Raw genomic sequence first — 18,933 nt, forward strand, 5'->3', positions numbered from 1 at the left:
AAACCAGTCACAATGATAATGGAGACCAGTCCCAATGAATGGGTGTTTATTCTATGGAGTCATACTTGCGAAGTAGAAGTCAGAAAGAATGTGTAATGGGAAAGAGTGACTGAAGCAGCACACTGGCAAGTAGGGTTAGAGGCGAGGCATGGGCACTGTGTGCAGAAAGTTCTGGTAGCTCCGAGTCGGAACACTTCATGTTTCATGAATTAGTTAAACAACATCAATCCCTAATGCATGTTGTTGGCCCTCATGTGGGGTTTCACACACGCTCACACTCACACTCACACACACTCACACACGCTCACAGTCGCACTCACACTCACAGGCACACTCACAGTCACACTCACAGACACACACACAGATTATTTCCTCATGTCTCCGGTACATTAGTGGTTTATCTTGATAAGAACAAGCTGCCAAAGTCCCTTCCCATTGGGAATCCTCACATAGACCTCTCGGTCTGGGTGTAGCTCTCTCTCCCTCTCTTTCAGTCTTGGTCTCTCTCTCTCGCCCCCCCTCCCTCCACATACCGGCTCCTCCACCTGCACCATACAGACAATCTCTTGAAAAGTGTACACCCATGTTGTACTTTACTGAGTATTTCACAAATCCCGAGCACCCAAACCCAGTCAACACGGAGTAAATAATTGCGCTGACCTTAGTTTACGCCCTCTTACCACGAGAGACTTAATCTGGCTTTCAATGTTCCCTCAGCGGGGCTCCACCGCAGCCACAGCCACATCGCACAGCTTACCGGCTGCTTAAGGGCCACCGGGGTGGGTGTGTGTCAGCTTCGCTGTAGAGGGAGGGGGGGAGGAATGGGGCAGGAGGTGGTGGGAGGGGGGGGGAGGAGGTGGGAGGGGGGGTGGAATGGGGGAGGAGGTGGCGGGAGGGAGGGGAGGAGTGGGGGAGGAGGTGGTGGGAGGAATCCGAGAGCAAAGGTCCGGACTTGACCTAATCTTACCATGTTCCCACTAATCCACCAGTGCCGCGGTCCTTTTCCTCCCTTTCCCCCCGTGTTTCGGTTCCTCCTCCACCACCAACCATCCGTCCCCTCACCGCCCCCCTACCCTTCCCCTGCAGATGGACGAGCTGAAGGCCAAGGACCGGCAGGTGGGCGCCCTGGAGCGGGAGCTGGGCGCGCAGGCGGGCCACGCCCAGAAGCTGCAGCTGCAGAAGGAGGCGCTGGACGAGCAGCTGGGTCACGTCCGCGAGGCCGAGCGCCACGGCAACCACGGCAGCCCCAAGAGGGAGGTCATGCCCGGGCTGGGGGAGACCCCCGACCTGCTCTACAACCAGGTACACACACACAAACACACAGACACACAGACACAGACACAGACACAGACACAGACACACACACACAGACACGCATACAAACACATACACACAAGCACTCTCACAGAGACACACACGCACGCACACAGAGGCACACGCACACACAGGCACACACACAGACACACACACACACACACACACACACACACACACACACACACACACACACACACACACACACACACACACACACACACACACACACACACACACACACACGTGCGCAAATACACATGCACCCTTGCACCAAAATGACACATTCCTAAGAAGGATGTCCACCTCTATATTGAATGCACATCTAACCCGCAGTATATGTGCTGACGCATTCCTTGCATATCATTTGCTGAATGCAAAGGGACAACTTTGACAACTGTGCACAAACCCACAGAGGACATGTTGGATTAGATCAGGTTTTTATTGTCCACCAGAGAGGGTATTCATTGCCACCAGTGTAGATCACATAGAACATTAGCTTCACATTGAACACACAGCACATAAACACACACAAGACATTGGGTTGTTAGTTTGTCGAGGGCACCGATGGAGCGAGTGAAGCCCATCCCAAAGTACAAGACGTAGTTTCACCGTGCCTTGTTTACACACACACACACACACACACAGACACAGACACACACACAGACACACACACACACACACACACAAACACACACACACACCACTCAAACCATCCTCTGTTTCATATTAACTCCTCCTCCTTGTCCTCCCGTCCAACACCGCGCCACAACTTCCCACGCCACACCACCCCAACCCCCCCCCCCCCCCCCCCACCCCTCCGTGACTAACCCCTCCTCCCTCAGCCGTTGATGTTCCCCCCCCCCCCCCCTCCCCCAGGACGCGGAGGAGCGGGACCTGCGGCGCTTCCAGCTGAAGATCGCTGAGCTTCACTCGGTCATCAGGAAGCTGGAGGACCGCAACGCCCTGCTGGCCGACGAGAGGAACGAGCTGGTGAGGGCCGCGCACGGGCACACACACACACACACACACACACTCTCGCTCTCGCTCTCTCTCTCGCTCTCGCTCTCGCTCTCGCTCTCTCTCTCTCTCTCTCTCTCTCTTAGACACACATGCGCCTACGCACTTACATGCACGCACACACATGTGTACACATGTACATACACGGATACCTTCACATACACACCAAAGGAAAGCATGCACACATGCCTACTCAAACACGCACACACATGTGCGCTCGCACACGCATATGCAAGCACCCCTACACAATCCTACACAACCACACAAACACAACATCTACAAACTGACACACGAATGTGCTTGCTTGCACATTTTTGTGTACCAGACAGATTGTTATCACATAAACTGCAGACAAACGTGTTCGACACAGGTATGTGGTTAGTGTATGTGCATGTTATGCACCTGTTGTATAACCAGACCAAAGGTACACCAACACACACAGGCTTACATTATTTCTCTCTCTCTCTCTCTCTCTCTCTCTCTCTCTCTCTCTCTCTCTCTCTCTCTCTCTCTCTCTCTCTCTCTCTCTCTCTCTCTCTCTCTCTCTCTCTCTCTCTCTCTCTCTCTCTCTCTCTCTCTCTCTCTCTCTCTCTCTCTCTCTCTCTCTCTCTCTCTCTCTCTCCCTCCCCCCTAGGACTAGGGCTGTGTTTGGTTCTCAAAGAGGCTCAACAACTTTACAACCAATTTATCAATGTTGTAAGGAAGAGGCACAATTTCAATTAGACTTCACTGCACTCAGTTTTTCTTTATCGCATTGTTCTCTCTCTCTCTCTCTCTCTCTCTCTCTCTCTCTCTCTCTCTCTCTCTCTCTCTCTCTCTCTCTCTCTCTCTCTCTCTCTCTCTCTCTCTTCCCCCCCCCTCCCCCACCAGCTGAAGAGGGCCCGCGAGGCCGAGAGCCAGGTCAAGCCCATCTTCGAGAAGAACAAGCGGCTGTCGAAGAAGAACGACGACATGCTTCACACGCTGCAGCGCATGGAGGAGAAGCTGAAGAACCTGAGCCGCGAGAACGCCGAGATGGTGAGAGGAGCTCCGCACGGCCCCCCGGCCCCCCCCCGGGGTCCGTCCTCCACGTCTGCTCTGCACTCTCTCTCTTTTTTCTTTGCCAGGAATCGAGCTGTAGAGGCGTATGTACAATGGAAATGTTTTCACATTTGAATGGAGGAAAGTTCATCATTCAGCTTTATATATTTTTTTTTTACCGTATTGGCCCTAATATATGACCAGGTTTATTTCCTGGACAATGCATCTGAAAAAGTGGGATTGTCTAATATTCAGTGTCCAGACTTTTAAAGGTCAATATACATTCACAACTTCCTGGTAATAAATAGCTTTAATTTGACCGACTCCATCTGGTTCTATGCTGCCTCCCTTTCCCCATAAGAGCTGGGCCCTAACAGTTATCGCATTATAAGTGAAAGAGTTTTTCTTTGCTCTCGACTCTGTTGCGGTGCGCCGGCAAGGTCTCAGGAGAACGACACGTTGTGTCGTTCTCCTGGGACCTTGCTGGCACACCGTAACAGTGGCACACACTAGTAGACAGCTAATTGCCGTCACTAATTATGACTTAAGTTCCGCTCACTTCCTATCCTACGAACGCTTGGATTCTGTGATGGTTTGTTCCCCCCAGTGCCTGTCTGGTGTGTGTGCACACCCCTCCACATCTCTCTCCTCTCTGGGAGTGTATGGACGGTAGAGCGTCCTGGATGTTCTTATCCTCACCACTCTGTTTTAATAATCAAGATTTTCAAATAAGATGTTCTTTTAATAACCATGATTTGAATCTTTAAAATATTTTTTCAAAAATGACTCTTGGAAAAGGGTGTTTCTTTTATATTAGGTTCAATCCGGTAATCAAGAAACTAATTTCTTTCATCACATCATTCATTGTTTTAGTTATTTCTTCTTTTAATCGTTTCAAATTGACTAAAGAAAAAATTATCAAAATGATTATTTAATTATTGAATTTACATTTAATTTATTTATTTCATATTATTTCTTTAACTTAATCTGCACTTCAATTTATTATTTTACTTTTGTTTTTTTACTTGCAAGCTAGCATTTTGTTTTCTCAAACATCTTGAGGAACTTCTTTTTTTGCTGTCTGTGGGAAAGTGTGGTACCTAGTGGCCACTCATGGTAATACCTGAGCAAAATAAACGGTACAATCTAAATGAATGTCTGTCCATTGCAGAAGGAGAAGGCCGCATCCACCGCCTCCTCCAACTCCTCTTCGCGCTCCCATTCCCAGCAGCCGTCCCATCATTCCCAGCTCAGGCGACCCATCTCGCTGACGGACTTAAGCCACGCCCACGAGGAACAGGAAGTGGAGTTCCTCAAGCTTCAGATTTCCGAGCAGCGCGGCGTTATCGACGAGCTCACGCAGGTATTGATACCTCATGATCAATAATCAATCAAGACGGGGTGAGGTAGTCTGTGGCCCCTGGCTGTTCCTTTCGAGCCATAAGGTGTCAGCATGCTCAATAATAAAGTAGACCGGAAATTCTCTTGGCAATAAAAGTAAGTGTATCTGCAGGTTCTTGGTTTGAATGCAAATAAGCATGCGTGTGTGCATGCATGTGCAAGTGTGTGTCTCTGTTCATACACTGTCTTGTTTATTGTAGCATCTTGAGGCAGATTATTGCGATAAGGATGCTACAACAGCTTAATTAATTAGGCAGTGCTAGCTATCGATAATTGTAGGTCGTAAGGGTTGGCAAATGATGGTCATTAACTAAACCAGGTCATTAAGGACAGGCATGGATGGTTATATCACTAGATGAGGTGTTATCATCCTGGCAGTGGTAGCCTGTAGGATGCTGGTGTTCATGGTTGTTGTGTCTCTGCTCCTAAGGAACGTGAACGACTACTGATCAACAAGAAGAACAAGCGGAAACCCCTGAAACCCACTAAGGTAAGTGTGTGTCTGGCTGTGTTTGCATGGGTTTGTTGTGTGTGTTATGTGCGTACATGTGTGCATCTATCTGTCTGTGTGTGTGTGTGTGATGTGCGTGCGTTCATCTGTCTGTCTGTCGGTGTATGTGTTTGTGTGTGTGTGTGTGTGTGTGTGTGTGTTCACAGAGGAAACCTCTTTCAAACCCAATATCAGGTGCACCGGTTGTGTTGGTGGTTGTGTGTGGGAGGATATTTGTTTTACACCGTCACTCCCACACGCACGCACACACACACACACAATCACCCGAGCGTCGGTGTTGCCGAGCAACCCTCCTGTCTGTGCTGGAGATATCATCTGATGCCGTCTAATAGGAACAGCGGGCCTCATTTGGTCTAATTGGGCTCGGGAGAGAGGGAAATGGCGGCATCTCACACACGCACACGCACACACAAACAGGCACACTCACACACAAACAGGCACACTCACACACAAACAGGCACACTCACACACAAACAGGCACACTCACACACAAACAGGCACACTCACACACAAACAGGCAACTCCCATCCAGACACGCACTCGTAGGAAGAGGTTTCTCTGCGGTGTTTCTATACATTCACTCTCGACAGGAAAGCTCTTTCATGCTGAGATAAAGACAATAGTTCTGTGTTTGTGTGAGCCAAAAGGGCAGTGTTCAGATGAGGGGGCAGTTTCACAGACTTTAATTGCAGAGATTGTTGTGTTTGAGTGCATTTTCCAACGATTAAACGCTGGGCACCAGGGGAGAGGGTAGGGGACGCCCGTGGCGTTGCTAGGCAGGGGGAACTCTGGGGGCTGCAAACAAAAAGCTTTCTCCTCCTTCCTCCAGACCCACTGTACCTCCCTCTCTCCGTGTGATCCAGTCTTTGGTTCGTTTCCAGCAGATTTCTACTAATTCTGGTCAAGTCGCACTCTTTTACCATCAGGAGATTAATACGTTTTAAAGGAGAACTAAAGGCACTGGACTATGGTGATGCTGTTACATGGCCTGTCCTCGTTGCATGGACGCTCCTTGGGAGACGACACTTCAGTGAGGCGTCGGGTTGAGAGTGAGCCATAGAGCAGCGTTCTGTGGGCCCTTAAACGTCTTGTTGCGCTCCAGAGCTCATCACAGAAGGGCCAAGAGGTGGGGTGATTGATCTGTCTGGGGGTGGAGTGGGACTCGACTAATCGCTGCGTCTGGGAAGCTCCAGTACAGATCGGCACCGGGAGCTCTTTCACTCTCTCGCTCGCTCGCTCTTTTTTCTCGCTCTCGCCAGTCTATTCTCAGAATGCAGGAGTATGTGCTGCTCACCCTCTACTTTTCGGCCTTTATCTGCCTGTGTGCTCTGGTGTGTCTATACTTCTCTGGGTGCCAGGAGATGACCTACAAACACGATGGTAAGGACGTGGCAGAGGTGGTGGTTGTTTTTGTTGTGTTGGAGAAAAGGAGGTGAACCCAGATTGAGAAGAAACAAAGAGTTTGTGGAGCATAGGTGTTTAGTTTTTAGTTTTTTTTAAGTTGTGATGCTTCCTCTTTGTTCTCGTAGGGCACGGGTTTGGGAAGACAGGTGGTGTTCTCATTGCCCTTGATTGACTTTTTATGGCTTTCTAATAACTTTTACAACCAAGCAGTAGAGGTTTTTAAATTATTTGTGTTTGACTGTTCAGCATTATTTAAGGGCAATATATTTATTGATCTCATCACTTCCTTTTATTTGTATCGTTCAGTTGATCTTTGCGAGTCCTGTTTGTAAGTGTGATTCTTGTTCTCCCGACAGAGGCATGTTGTGGAGACATATTTTGGATTTGACGAGGAGTCGGTGGACTCCGAGACCTCCTCGCTGACCTCCTTCAACACGGACCTGACCGACCGGACCCCCGCCACCCCAGAGGAGGACATTGAGGAGGTGAGGTCATCGGAGGGTCCCCTGTACCCCCAGTAAACTTCCACTGCAGGGACCGTTGCCTACAATGGGTAGCACATCTGAAATTGTTTATTGGCATCTGTAATGCCAATAAATTATTAAGTCATCTGTAACCTTCGGACATTTACCAAGGTGTGACATCAGCGGGCGCCGCTTCGACCAATCAGATGCAGCCTTTGCACATGAACCCCGGCTCCCTTACAGGGGGTGCTGTCGTAGAGTTTTGATTGGCCGATAATTATTACTCATAGTGTGCGTGTGATTTTGTGTGTGTGTGTGATTGTTGAGGCTGGTGCAGTGTGTAGGGATAAAGGTATAGCCTCTCAACTTACCGCCATTTGTCCCCCCCCCCCCTCCCCTCCCCTCCCTCAGGGCGTGTCCCGGGAGGAGGCGGAGCTCCGGTTCCGCCAGCTGACCCGGGAGTACCAGGCGCTGCAGCGGGCCTACGCCCTCCTGCAGGAGCACAGCGGGGGCTCCATGGACGCCGAGCGGGAGGCCCGGGTACGCACTCGGGGCGCACACTTAAGGGCTGACTATGGTCCCACGGTCCCGCAACGCAAGGACCACGCAGACGCTTCCACGCCGTCGTGAACCGTTATGCTTTATGGCGTCGGGTTTTAGTAAGCGGACCAATCGCAGCCCTTGCTGCTGCGTCGCCTCGACGGAAGGTTACGATTTTTGGCAGGCGCACGTCGGGCCCTTTTAGTGGACGCAAGGAGGGTCCGCAAGGACCTAAGGGGTCCGTAACCCCCTTGCGTTGGGTGAACATGGGACCATAATCAGCCCTTTACAGAGTCCTCTGCTCTTCATGGTTCTGGATTCAAACTATGCGTGTCTTTATTGAGCTTGTGTTACGACAACAAACCACTGAGGTCTTGAAAGAAGCATCAAATGTGTCGTGTCCCCAACCCACAGTACCGGTCCTAACCACAGGGGAGGGTTACAAAGCGTAGCATTTGTTTACAAGAATAGCAAATATGAAAGAAATTAAGGCAAAGCCAAACATATCTTGCCTTCTGAAACTGGTCATCAGTACTACATCAGAACATCAATATGCTCAAAATCACTCGGTCCAAAATGATCCAGAATTGAATTCCATATTTAGTTAAGAAGAAGTGGGAGAGGTATCCTGAGGAAAATGCTGCTTGATGTTAATCACAAAAACGTTTTTATTTACTCATACTTACAAAAAGAGTAAGAAGAATGCCCACGCTTTTCTAAAAAGTGTATTTTCAGTCGACTGACTGGTCCACTAATATCTGGTGTGACAGCCCGGGTTAAAGCCCCACGCAGCTCTTACTCAGCCCTGTACCGTTGTAACACCATTGGGTGTGATAACACTTACAACTTCAGACAAAAGCCCTATTTGTTGCATTTAATCATTTGAATCCCACGACGCCAAGTGTTCCAAAGGCCAGTCCGTCCTCCCCTCTGATTGGCCGATCCGTGCCCTCTCTCCACAGACGCGGGAGCAGCTGCAGGCGGAGCTGAGCGGCTGCCAGGCCAAGATCGCCGACCTGGAGAAGGCCTTGGTCGAGAGGGGGCAGGTAACGAGGAAAAGGGGCGGGGACTGCGGGTCTCCGGCCCCGCTCTCATTGGCCCTGCTCCTTGTCTGTCTGGCCGCTGTGCTCCTGGCCTGGCGCTATGCCGACAGGGTGTGAGGCGTCGTCACTGCGACATCACTTCCTTGCCCCCCTGCCTCTTCTGCGCCTGCATGCTGTGCATCCCTCCTCTCCCTGTCCTTTCGTCCCCTTGGTACGTCTTTTGTTTCCCTTCCGGGTCCTTCTGGTGCTGTCGACCTCAGAGGAGAGAGCCAATGAACAAGATCCATACTGAGCAAAACCAAACGGAGGCATCGCATGAGAAACACTATCGTCACATTCTATCTCTGGCCAGTCTGGCACGTGGACGTTGATCTGGACTTTATTTGACAACTTGACACTGTCTTGCCCAAACGTTGTTCCTCTCTCCTTGTTCTTCTTTCCTTTTGGTTTCTCCCTGTTCCCTGCCTGGTGCCTGTAATGCCTGCAGCAGCACCTGTTATGGTTCTGTTTTCACACCTCCACCTGCAAAGGTCTGATTGGACGACTGGGACCGCACGTTCTCTACCCTCTGTGATCACGGTAGCGCACGTGTCTGGTCCAATAAAACCTTGTTGTACCTCCTACTTTGTGCCTGTGTGCCTGTGTGCGTCTTGTGATCCTGTGTGATTCACTGTGCATGGTTTCACTGTGCATGTGTTCAGTGTGCATGTGTTCACTGTGCGTGTGTTCACTGTGCACGTGATCAGTGCATGTGTGTGTTGGAAGACGGGCTGCTCTCGCTCTGCTGTACCATGGTATGTTTCTGGTTTCATCACATGGGTGGCTCCCATGTGAAAGCAGCACACGCATCACCTTTATACATTTATTGTTTTGAGTTTGTGGTTGCCATGTTACTGATGAACACAATATTTCCTCATTCTTCTGATGGCAGGACGCCAAATGGGTGGAGCAGAAGCAGTACTTACTACGGGCCAACCAGGACTACCACGAGAAGGTAGGTGGCTGTCCCGGTGCTGGAGCCGGCTGATGGTTATACCCAGCACCTCACAGCAACAAAGCCAAACCTGCACTTCCGCTGCAGACGTTACTTTTGTTCAGAATCCCACATCAGGCCTCTGACAAATCCACCCCGTCACCATCCTCCCACAGATGTTTTATCCTCTGAACTGTTTAACAGTTTGAGCTGGAGGCAACCAGGGACAGTCTAATTTTAAACAAAAGTCATGGCTCTATTTAGAGGGTGACAAAGAGCCCGTTTAGTGACGAAGGTTGTTTTGGAACCTGCCTTCTTCTCCATTCCTTATCATCAGCTATGGGCTAGTAAATCCACTCACTCAACAACATGACAATTAATTTCCCCACTTATGCATGCATCCTGTATTCTCTGGGATTAATTTGATTAGTTGAATCGTTATATAATCATTTGCCTACACAAGAAGTTGACGTCTGTCTGTCTGTCTGTGGGTGTGTGTCTGTGATTGTGTGTCTGTGATTGTGTGTGTGTGTGTGTGTGTGTGTGTGTGTGTGTGTGTGTGTGTGTGTGTGTGTGTGTGTGTGTGTGTGTGTGTGTGTGTGTGCGCATGGTTATGTACGTGCGTGTGTGCGTGTGTCCTCCAGATGTGTGTCTCTCAGCAGGCGGAGGCCCGTCTGCAGGCAGAGGTGCAGGACGCCCGCGACCAGAACGAGCTGCTGGAGTTCCGCGTGCTGGAGCTGGAAGTAAGGGAGTGCACCACTGTCAAGCTGTCACCAGGGGGCGACAGCAACAACCTCCCGCCTAGACGCACCACTTACATCCAGTGACCCATACGACTATATAGATTCCTTATGCAACACCAAAAACATGTTTTTTTTTTGGCATCCATGTTTTTTTCGTGTGTGTTCATATAAGCACAACCCTCCCCCCCCCCCCCCGAACAAACTGGAATCGTACGCTGAATTTTTCCTGTTTTGAATGAGACGTTGTATTGCTGCAACATGTACGGTGGTGCATGTGTGATTTGTTGTGTTGCGATGAAGATGATTCTAATTTTTCAATAAAACAATAAATGTATTTAAGTTCACCATTCAACCCCATCTTTGTTCATTTTGTCTCTCATTTTGTCTCTCATCCTTGCATGCGTGATTTCTTTTCCCCTCCCTGAAGTGTCCAGAGTTTGTCCTGGCACGGTGTGTCTATGGTCATTAGTCGTACTGTATGTGTGACACCATTTGTATACTTTTATTCAAAGTTTAAATCTCACTGCCACTGAGGCAAAATTGGGTTAACCATAATATTTACTTGGAATCCCCATACAGTCGTGCATGTTTAAATAGTACTATCCTTCAAACAATAATTGCAGCAAAAGTCCCTTTTTTTTATGTGAAAGTTCTATTTCTGGGATGTTATGGATCTGGAAAAACCTATAACCTTCAAGAAAGCTAAAGCAAAGGGGACCTAGTAACCCAGCACCCCCCAGACCCTCCTGTGTAGCATGAGCTCCACCACCTCGTCTCTTTTGGTTGAGGCCTCCCATTTCAACGTGTTTTCACCTGCCTCTTTATTTTGCCAGATCCTGTTTATTTTCCCCCTGATACCATGTGAGTACGATCCATCGTTTTAAAATTACCTGTCTGTCTGTCGTAAATATGTCATCCCCAGCAACACACCTCCCCTCTTACCCTCCCTGGTGCATAAGCAGCTTGCGGCATGAGGTGCTTGTAGAACCCTACTCATTGTGATTGCTCGTTACGTTTGATGAGCCGCTGAGCGAGTGATGCTAGTGGACTGACCGTGTGTCTGTCCTACAGGAACGGGAACGCAGATCTCCGGCCCTTAACCTCCACATGTCTAGCTTCACTGAGAACAGCAGCAGTGCTTTGCAAACCCACTGCCACCAGGAAGGGGTGAAGGTGACTCCCACTCACACACTGGTTTAAAATGCCAACCCAATGACCCATAGAGGAGAAGGTAAAAAAAAAATGCTTTTGACGTTCCACGTAGGACCTGATTATTCCCGAGCTGATGAAGAAGCTGGATATCCTGGGAGACAACGGGGTCAGTAGTTCAACTTGTCACGTGTGCCAGAAGCATCTATGGCTCAGCGTATATTGTGTGTGGTATGAACACAGCTGTCTGATGTGCGGTTCTATAGAATCTGCGGAACGAGGAGCAGGTGACGGTGATCCAGGCGGGAACGGTGCTGTCACTGTGTGAGAAGGTGAGGAGGGATACGGACTCTGGACTCCTGGGACTGCTCTGCCACACTGTGGACGGTTACGTCACTGCAAGCGCTAGATTCATTCAGCATTTTATTATCGTCAGCGATTACACTGAATTCAGATAGATTAAGCTGAGGTCCAACACAGTTCAAAGTATATATGTAGAAATATTTAATATTTATATAATACCTATGGCCTTCTGCCTCAAATATAGGATGGTTTTCATTCCACCTTGCTTCCTCTCCTCCTGTCTTCCCTCCCCTCTCCTCTAATGTCCTCTCCTCTACCTCTCCTCTCCACTCGACTCTCTCCTGTTCACTTCTCTCTTCCAACTCTCATCTCCTTTCCTTTCCTCTCCTCACCACTCATCTCTCTCTATCCTCTTCTCTTTTCTCCACACCTCTCCGCTCTTCTCTTCTCCTCTCCTCTTCACCTCTCCTCTCCTCTCTTCTCCTGTCCTCTCCCTACCCTCTCAGTGGCTGAAGCAGATAGACAACACAGAGGCAGCCCTGACCCAGAAGATGAGCGATCTGGAGAATGACAAGGTAGTATGTGTTTTTCCCTCAATCTCCTCTGTATCTCTAACAACATGGCTGCTTTGTCTTACCAGAATAGGAAAACTATTGAATTCTGCACAGGCCTCGTAGTGCTTTCTATATATATAGATGAAGTGGTTATTTTCCGTATGTAAAGCTCTGTTGACAGCAATCAATACGATGGCCCTCAGATGATTCAAAATGGTCAACAAGTGCATCTCTTTCAAATGAATCCACGACATGATTATTCACGATAACCCACACACTTCGTGAGCTGTTTCATTCATCCATAAATACTCTTTAGGTTCAACTGTACACTTGAAACCTCTACCAACAACAAAAGAGCAAAAAGGGATGTACATATGAGGACTGTAGGGCTGGCCTTATATCCCTCTGTGTGAGGTTGTGCCATCAGATTATACAACAGGCTTGCTTCATTTGATGTGTTTTGGCAGGAGCTGTTCAGCAAGCAGAAGGGCTTCCTAGAAGAAGAGCTGGACTACAGGAAGCAGGCCCTGGACCAGGCCTACATGGTACGAGGCTCTAGGACTGTATACCCCACTGCTTAAGGTTCACAGCTGCTGCTGAAACATAACGTGGGTGTGCAGAGGTCTGAGCATGACCAAACTGGACTACAGCAATAGAGAACTCCAACTTTTAGCGCTGAACGTGTTCACCAGTGTTACTCAAGAGGTAGAGATGCCTCTTGAAAACCGTGGTGATGGAAGAACACTGCTTGAAAACAGAAATGCCACAAGCATGACACCTTTTATGTTTTGGGGGACCCATCTTAACATTCAACCGCATCTAACTAACCGCAACATTCATACTGCGATACCATGTTTTGATATTGCATCTTCTAACCTGTGACAGGCTCTGGGTGAAACTATTGAGAATGTACTTCTGAGCTGATTGACCCAATACACTGTAGAGACCTCCAACGATCCCATACAAAATACACGTTTAAATGGCACAAATATAAATGTCATATGAATAGATATATATTTCACTGAAAGCAAAATATAAATGGACGGCAAAAACAACATACAGATGCTGATGATGTTATGATGAATGATAAGGGAATATTTAATAATACAATAAATGATTAATATTGTAACAGGCGAGGGTGCAGGAAAATGGTGGTTATACACAAACCAGGCAGGGCTGACAAAAACCTTGAGTAAAAGCACCCAGTCAGAACCACACTAATCTGGGTCTCTGGAGCGAAGGCTTAGACCTGGTGGTGGCAGCTGGTAACTAGCCCTTCACACAGTGACCATCAGCATCGCTCCATGGTTTTCATCACCTGGTTTGTTGTGTGGTCGACACTTGTTCCACCTTCATGGTGCGTTGGTCAGACCCCAGGGGCTCCGTAGGGCTACTGAGCCATACAAACATTCAAGGTAACTCCACTCCTGAAGGGAAGGTCAAATGGTTGCAGCTACCAGGGAAACAGGTTGTTAACATGAAAATGAGGTGGAACAGTGATCTCCATATCTACCATGGTCACAGTGGTTTGTGTTTGTCTGTCTTTCTACTCCATATGTGCACACCTGTTATTATTTTGTGTGTGTGTGTTCGGGGTGTGTATGCATATATGTGTGTGTGTACACATGTGTTTGTGTGTGTGTGTGTGTGTGTGAATGTATACACATGTGTGTGTGTGTATACGTGTGCGTGTGTATACTTGTGTGTATGCATGTGTGTTTTTGTGTGCGTGTGTATACATGTGTGTGTGTGTGTATACATGTGTATGTGTGTATACATGTGTGTGTGTGTGTGTGTGTGTGTGTGTGTATACATGTGTGTTCTGTGTGTGTCTGTACATGTGTGTGTACGTGTGTTCTGTGTGTGTGTGTGCATACATGTGTGTGTATACATGTGTATGTGTGTATGTGTATTCATGTGTGTGTGTGTGTGTCTGCGTACATGTGTGTGTGTATACATGTGTGTGTGTGTGCGTGTGTATACATGTATGTGTATGTGTGTGTCTGTGTATACATGTGTGTGTGCGTATACATGTGTGTGTGTGTGTGTGTGTATATGTGTATACATGTGTGTGTGTGTGTGTATACATGTGTGTTTGTGTGTGTGTGTATACATGTGTGTGTGTATACATGTGTGTGTGTGTTTGTGTGTGTGTATACCTGTGTGTGTGTGTATACATGTGTGTGTGTGTGTGTGTATACATGTGTGTGTGTGTGTGTGTGTGTGTGCGTGGCGCTGCAGCGTATCGAGGAGCTGGAGGCCACCCTGTACAGCGCCCTGCAGCAGGAGCAGCCGGGGGGCCGCGCGGTGGCCGAGGCCCTCAGCGAGCGGCAGAGGGAGGAGCTCCGTCTGGCCGTGGACAGGCTGCGGCGGCAGATCCTCAGGCAGAGCCGGCAGTACGACAGCCAGATCCTGCAGGAGCGCATGGAGATGCTCCAGCAGGCCCACCAGGTGAGGACCCCCCCCCCACCACCCAGCAGGTAGGGTAGGGGGCCGTCCCGGGAGGCTGAGGACCCACCCCCCCCCTCCACGGGTAGGGGAACGTCGCGGGCTCGTAACTGGGACGGTACCTGGCCACTGCTCCAACGCTCTGTGTGTGTGTGGGTGGGTGTGTGTGTGGGTGTGTTTGTATATGTATACGTGTGTGTGTGTATATATGTGTGTGTGCATGTATATACTGTACGTATATATATATATGTGTGAGTCTGTGTGTATATGTGTGTGTGCGTGTGTGTGTGTGTGTGTGTGTGTGTATATGTGTCTGAGTGTGTGTGTTTGTGATTGTATGTGTGTGTTCAGACACACAGCAGGGAACCATCCATATGCCTCAAGGTGCTCAGAGTTTACAGATATCTCTCCTCATCCTGTCACCGGGTTAGGTGGCTGAGTCATACCGGATGGAAGTGGATTAGATAGAGGTGTGTGTGTGTCTGTATGTGTTTACATGTGTGTGTGTCTGTGTGTTTGTGTGTGTGTGTGTGTGTGTGTGTGTGTGTGTGTGTCTGTGTGTGAGGGAACCATCCAAATGCCTGAGTTTAAAGATATCGCTCCTCATCTTGTCAATGGTTTAGGTGGCTGAGTCATACTGGATGGGAGTGGATGTGAAAGAGAGGTGTGTGTGTGTGTGTGTGTGTGTGTGTGAGTGTGTGTGTGTGTGTGGGTTTCATTGTTTAATTTTGTATTATTCCAACAAACTCCTCAAGGAGGCCGTTACTCATGTGTCTTGTTTATTCATCCACTGGATCTCACATCCATCATTAAACCCTGGACTTTCATTCACAAACCTCACTGCTTGACTTAACCTCTTAAACGCTGACGATGCCAACCACAGAGTACTAACCTAACTCACGCTTGTTTTATCCTGTTCTGGCAGATAAACGCATCGCTAATCACTCACTAAACATACATCAGGTCTCCTGAGTCCTGTGCATCTCTAGATGATTATGTTTGTCTTTGATCTCTTCTACCATCCCCCCCACCCCCCCCCTTCCTGCTGGGGAGCGTTTTAGAAACTCCTCTCCCAATATTCCCCTAGCATCACAGTTTACATATCCATCCCTCCTTTGATGGATGGCTCGATCGCTGCGGCGTTTACTACTGAAGCTGCATCGCGATTCTCCTCGTATCGCTGAGCTCTGCTTTAACAGCCAAGCTCAGCACCCCCAGGATTAAGATGCTGTATGGACACACACACACACACACACACACACACACACACACACACACACACACACACACACACACACACACACACACACACACACACACACACACACACACACACACACACACATACTCGCAATCGCACCCACACAATAAGAAAGCCCATTTACAATGCTACACTTACACAGACAGACACAGACACAGACACACACCTTCACACAAAACACCTTCACACACACTCGTACCTGCAATCGCACACGCACGCACACACACAATAAGAAAGCCCGTTTACAATCCTAAAACCACCCTTTTGTCTTGCTAATTCCTACGGCAGTCTTTCTATCGACTTGGCATGGAGATATTCGCTGAGGGTGGCTAAACAGGACAGAGATACTTGTCGTATAGCCAGAAACACTTTGGAGGTTGATCACCGGCCAATCGCTCCCCTGTGCTTTGAGAGAACCAGCCCTGCCTGGAGCCTCCTGCTCTGGGAGTCCCTTCCTCCTCCTGGTCCTCGCTCCCCCGTCCACGAGCCCTGGCTGCCATGGGGAACAGCGGACAGGAGGGGGTTGTGATTTCTGCCAGTCTACTGATCAAGTCTTTTCTCTAGCTAATTAATAACCGGTCGAGGGGGTTTAATTCTCATGTCTTCAGTAACAATGGGTTCCCATTCCCCGTGGCGACCCAACACACACCCACACACACACCCACACACCCACACACACACGCACACAAGCACACACGCACACACACACACACGCACACACACACACACACACACACACACACACACACACACACACACACACACACACACACACACACACACACACACACACACACACACACACACACACACACACCTGCTGATGTGGCTGAAACTAATGGAATGTGAATTGGGTTCCAGAGGACATTCATGTGTTGATGTCCAAATATAAAACTCATGTGTTATTAACGTGTTCTGGTTCTAGTACACACACACAAACGTGTTGATGAAGCCATGTAACCATAGTAACCCCGTTGGTCACATGTGCCTTGCAGAGAATAAGGGAGCTGGAGAACCGCATCGACGGGCAGAAGACACAGATCAAGGAGATCGAGGAGAAGGTACGCGCCGCTCCGTCTGCCTGTCTGTCTGTCTGTCTGTCTGTCTGTCTGTCTGTCTGCCTGTCTGCCTGTCTGTCTGTCTGTCTGTCTGTCTGTCTGTCTGTCTGCCTGCCTGTCTGCCTGTCTGCCTGTCTGCCTGTCTGCCTGTCTGTCTGTCTGTCTGTCTGTCTGTCTGTTAGTCCCGGTATTGAGCGATCACAGTTTACTTTGAACGATACTTATCGTAAAACTTTGTTGAAATGTTGAGAAATAAATACTTTTGAACATACAACTCAATTTCTGTCACTTAGTTCCGACTCACTAAGCTATATTTGTTATTTTTAATAACTTGTTACAAACCAATGTATCAACATTGGTTGTATTATTTCTCGTGTTGTTGTCATTGTATATTAGCTGTTTATTTTTGTCAGGCCAATCGACTCGTGATTGTGTGTGTTTGCCATGTGGGACCTAGATAATAAACTATCTTCCTTCTTCTTCTTCTCCCCCTCCCTGTCGACCAATCCCCTTGTCTTCCTTTAGTTTCTGTTCCTCTTTCTGTTTTTCTCTTTAGCCTTTATTCTCTGGCCTTAGAGGCCGAAATACAGACCGGCATCAGGTAAGGGCAACCTCTCTCACACTAACACTCCCTCACACCAGCAGCATCACATTCAGATCCTCACATCCACCTTCTCATGATCCGGTTTTCCCGCCTTTTTGTGAAGTTGCAGTGATGATGATGATGATGATGATGATGATGATGATGATGATGATGATGATGATGATGATGATGACAATGATGATGAGAACTATCATGAAGATGATCACGATCTCGAAGCAAATTTAACATTTTACTTTCTTCCTCAGGTGCCAAGACGCAAGCGAGGACAAAACGCAACAAATGTCTTTTATTTTTTTCTGAAGCATTTCGAAGACGGTGCAAGAAACACCAATGGCCTTTTTTTAACAGACGTGCACTTTGTTTGCAGAACATTTCGAAAGATGTTTGGAAAACATACGACCCCAAGAGACACTCGAGAGATTACGATTTTTTATACACAAATATTTATAGAGATTTAAAAATGGTTCGAAGAACTGAAATATATTTGAGGCGAGTATACAATTAAGATTAGCACTCTTGAACTGTGAAAGGGAGGAGGTAAAGGGAGAAAGGCCGCTGCCTCATCTGAAGGAATTCTGAAGCCAGGTTACCAAGCAGTGCTATCAAGGAGGTAGGGAAGGAGAGGTGAGAGAGGAGAGAGGAGGGGGGGGACGGACCAGGGAGCGAGGAGACAAAGGGCTGAACCAACGGGGGGCTATGGCTGCTGGCAGACTATGTTCCGGCAAAGTCCAACCTTGTCCCGCTGCGTTTCCAAGGAAACCAGAGTATTATGGGGTGAACCGCATGGAACACTAGCACACTCAAACTGGCCCGCTGCAGCGAGGAGAGCATCGACGTGTGTGTGAAGAAGAAGAGTGTCCAAGGTAAGCTGTGTTCGTGATATACACAATGTTTAACTTTAATCTGCATGTCAAGTGCTGGATATACTGTGTGAATCATATATGATGATTCAGCGACCCACCGATGTTAATCAGTGATCCATTAGCTGTTATGCAGTGGGGCTGGCCATTTGGTTTGAAGGAAGTTAAGGGGAGGGGGAGGAGGAGGAAGAGGAGGAGGAAGGGTAACCCGAGAGACACTATTTGGGGGGATACCCTGTGGTCAGACCCATGCCACCCAGCTG

The 18,933-nt window shown here is 48.5% G+C and overlaps 1 protein-coding gene across 3 annotated transcripts in view; it reads left to right on the forward strand.

The window, feature by feature from the left end:
* The window catches only part of jakmip1 (janus kinase and microtubule interacting protein 1), a 31,866-nt gene that overhangs the window by 12,723 nt on the left and 210 nt on the right, over nt 1-18,933 (forward strand). For 2 of the 3 annotated variants that reach the window (XM_030368310.1, XM_030368311.1), the window contains 10 exons: nt 1,087-1,302; nt 2,194-2,307; nt 3,205-3,351; nt 4,526-4,717; nt 5,186-5,245; nt 7,027-7,155; nt 7,546-7,674; nt 8,637-8,720; nt 9,649-9,711; nt 10,335-10,790. In XM_030368310.1, coding sequence (XP_030224170.1) covers nt 1,087-1,302; nt 2,194-2,307; nt 3,205-3,351; nt 4,526-4,717; nt 5,186-5,245; nt 7,027-7,155; nt 7,546-7,674; nt 8,637-8,720; nt 9,649-9,711; nt 10,335-10,517 — 1,317 coding nt within the window. In that variant the 3' untranslated portion in view covers nt 10,518-10,790. Of the gene's footprint in view, nt 1-1,086; nt 1,303-2,193; nt 2,308-3,204; nt 3,352-4,525; nt 4,718-5,185; nt 5,246-7,026; nt 7,156-7,545; nt 7,675-8,636; nt 8,721-9,648; nt 9,712-10,334; nt 10,791-11,504; nt 11,607-11,697; nt 11,752-11,848; nt 11,915-12,391; nt 12,461-12,906; nt 12,985-14,680; nt 14,891-17,143; nt 17,210-17,731; nt 17,808-18,055; nt 18,674-18,933 lie in introns of those variants that run through there. The other variant, XM_030368312.1, reaches the window with a different exon arrangement.

Source organism: Gadus morhua, chromosome 10 (assembly GCF_902167405.1).
Source record: "Gadus morhua chromosome 10, gadMor3.0, whole genome shotgun sequence".
Classification (NCBI taxonomy): domain Eukaryota; kingdom Metazoa; phylum Chordata; class Actinopteri; order Gadiformes; family Gadidae; genus Gadus; species Gadus morhua.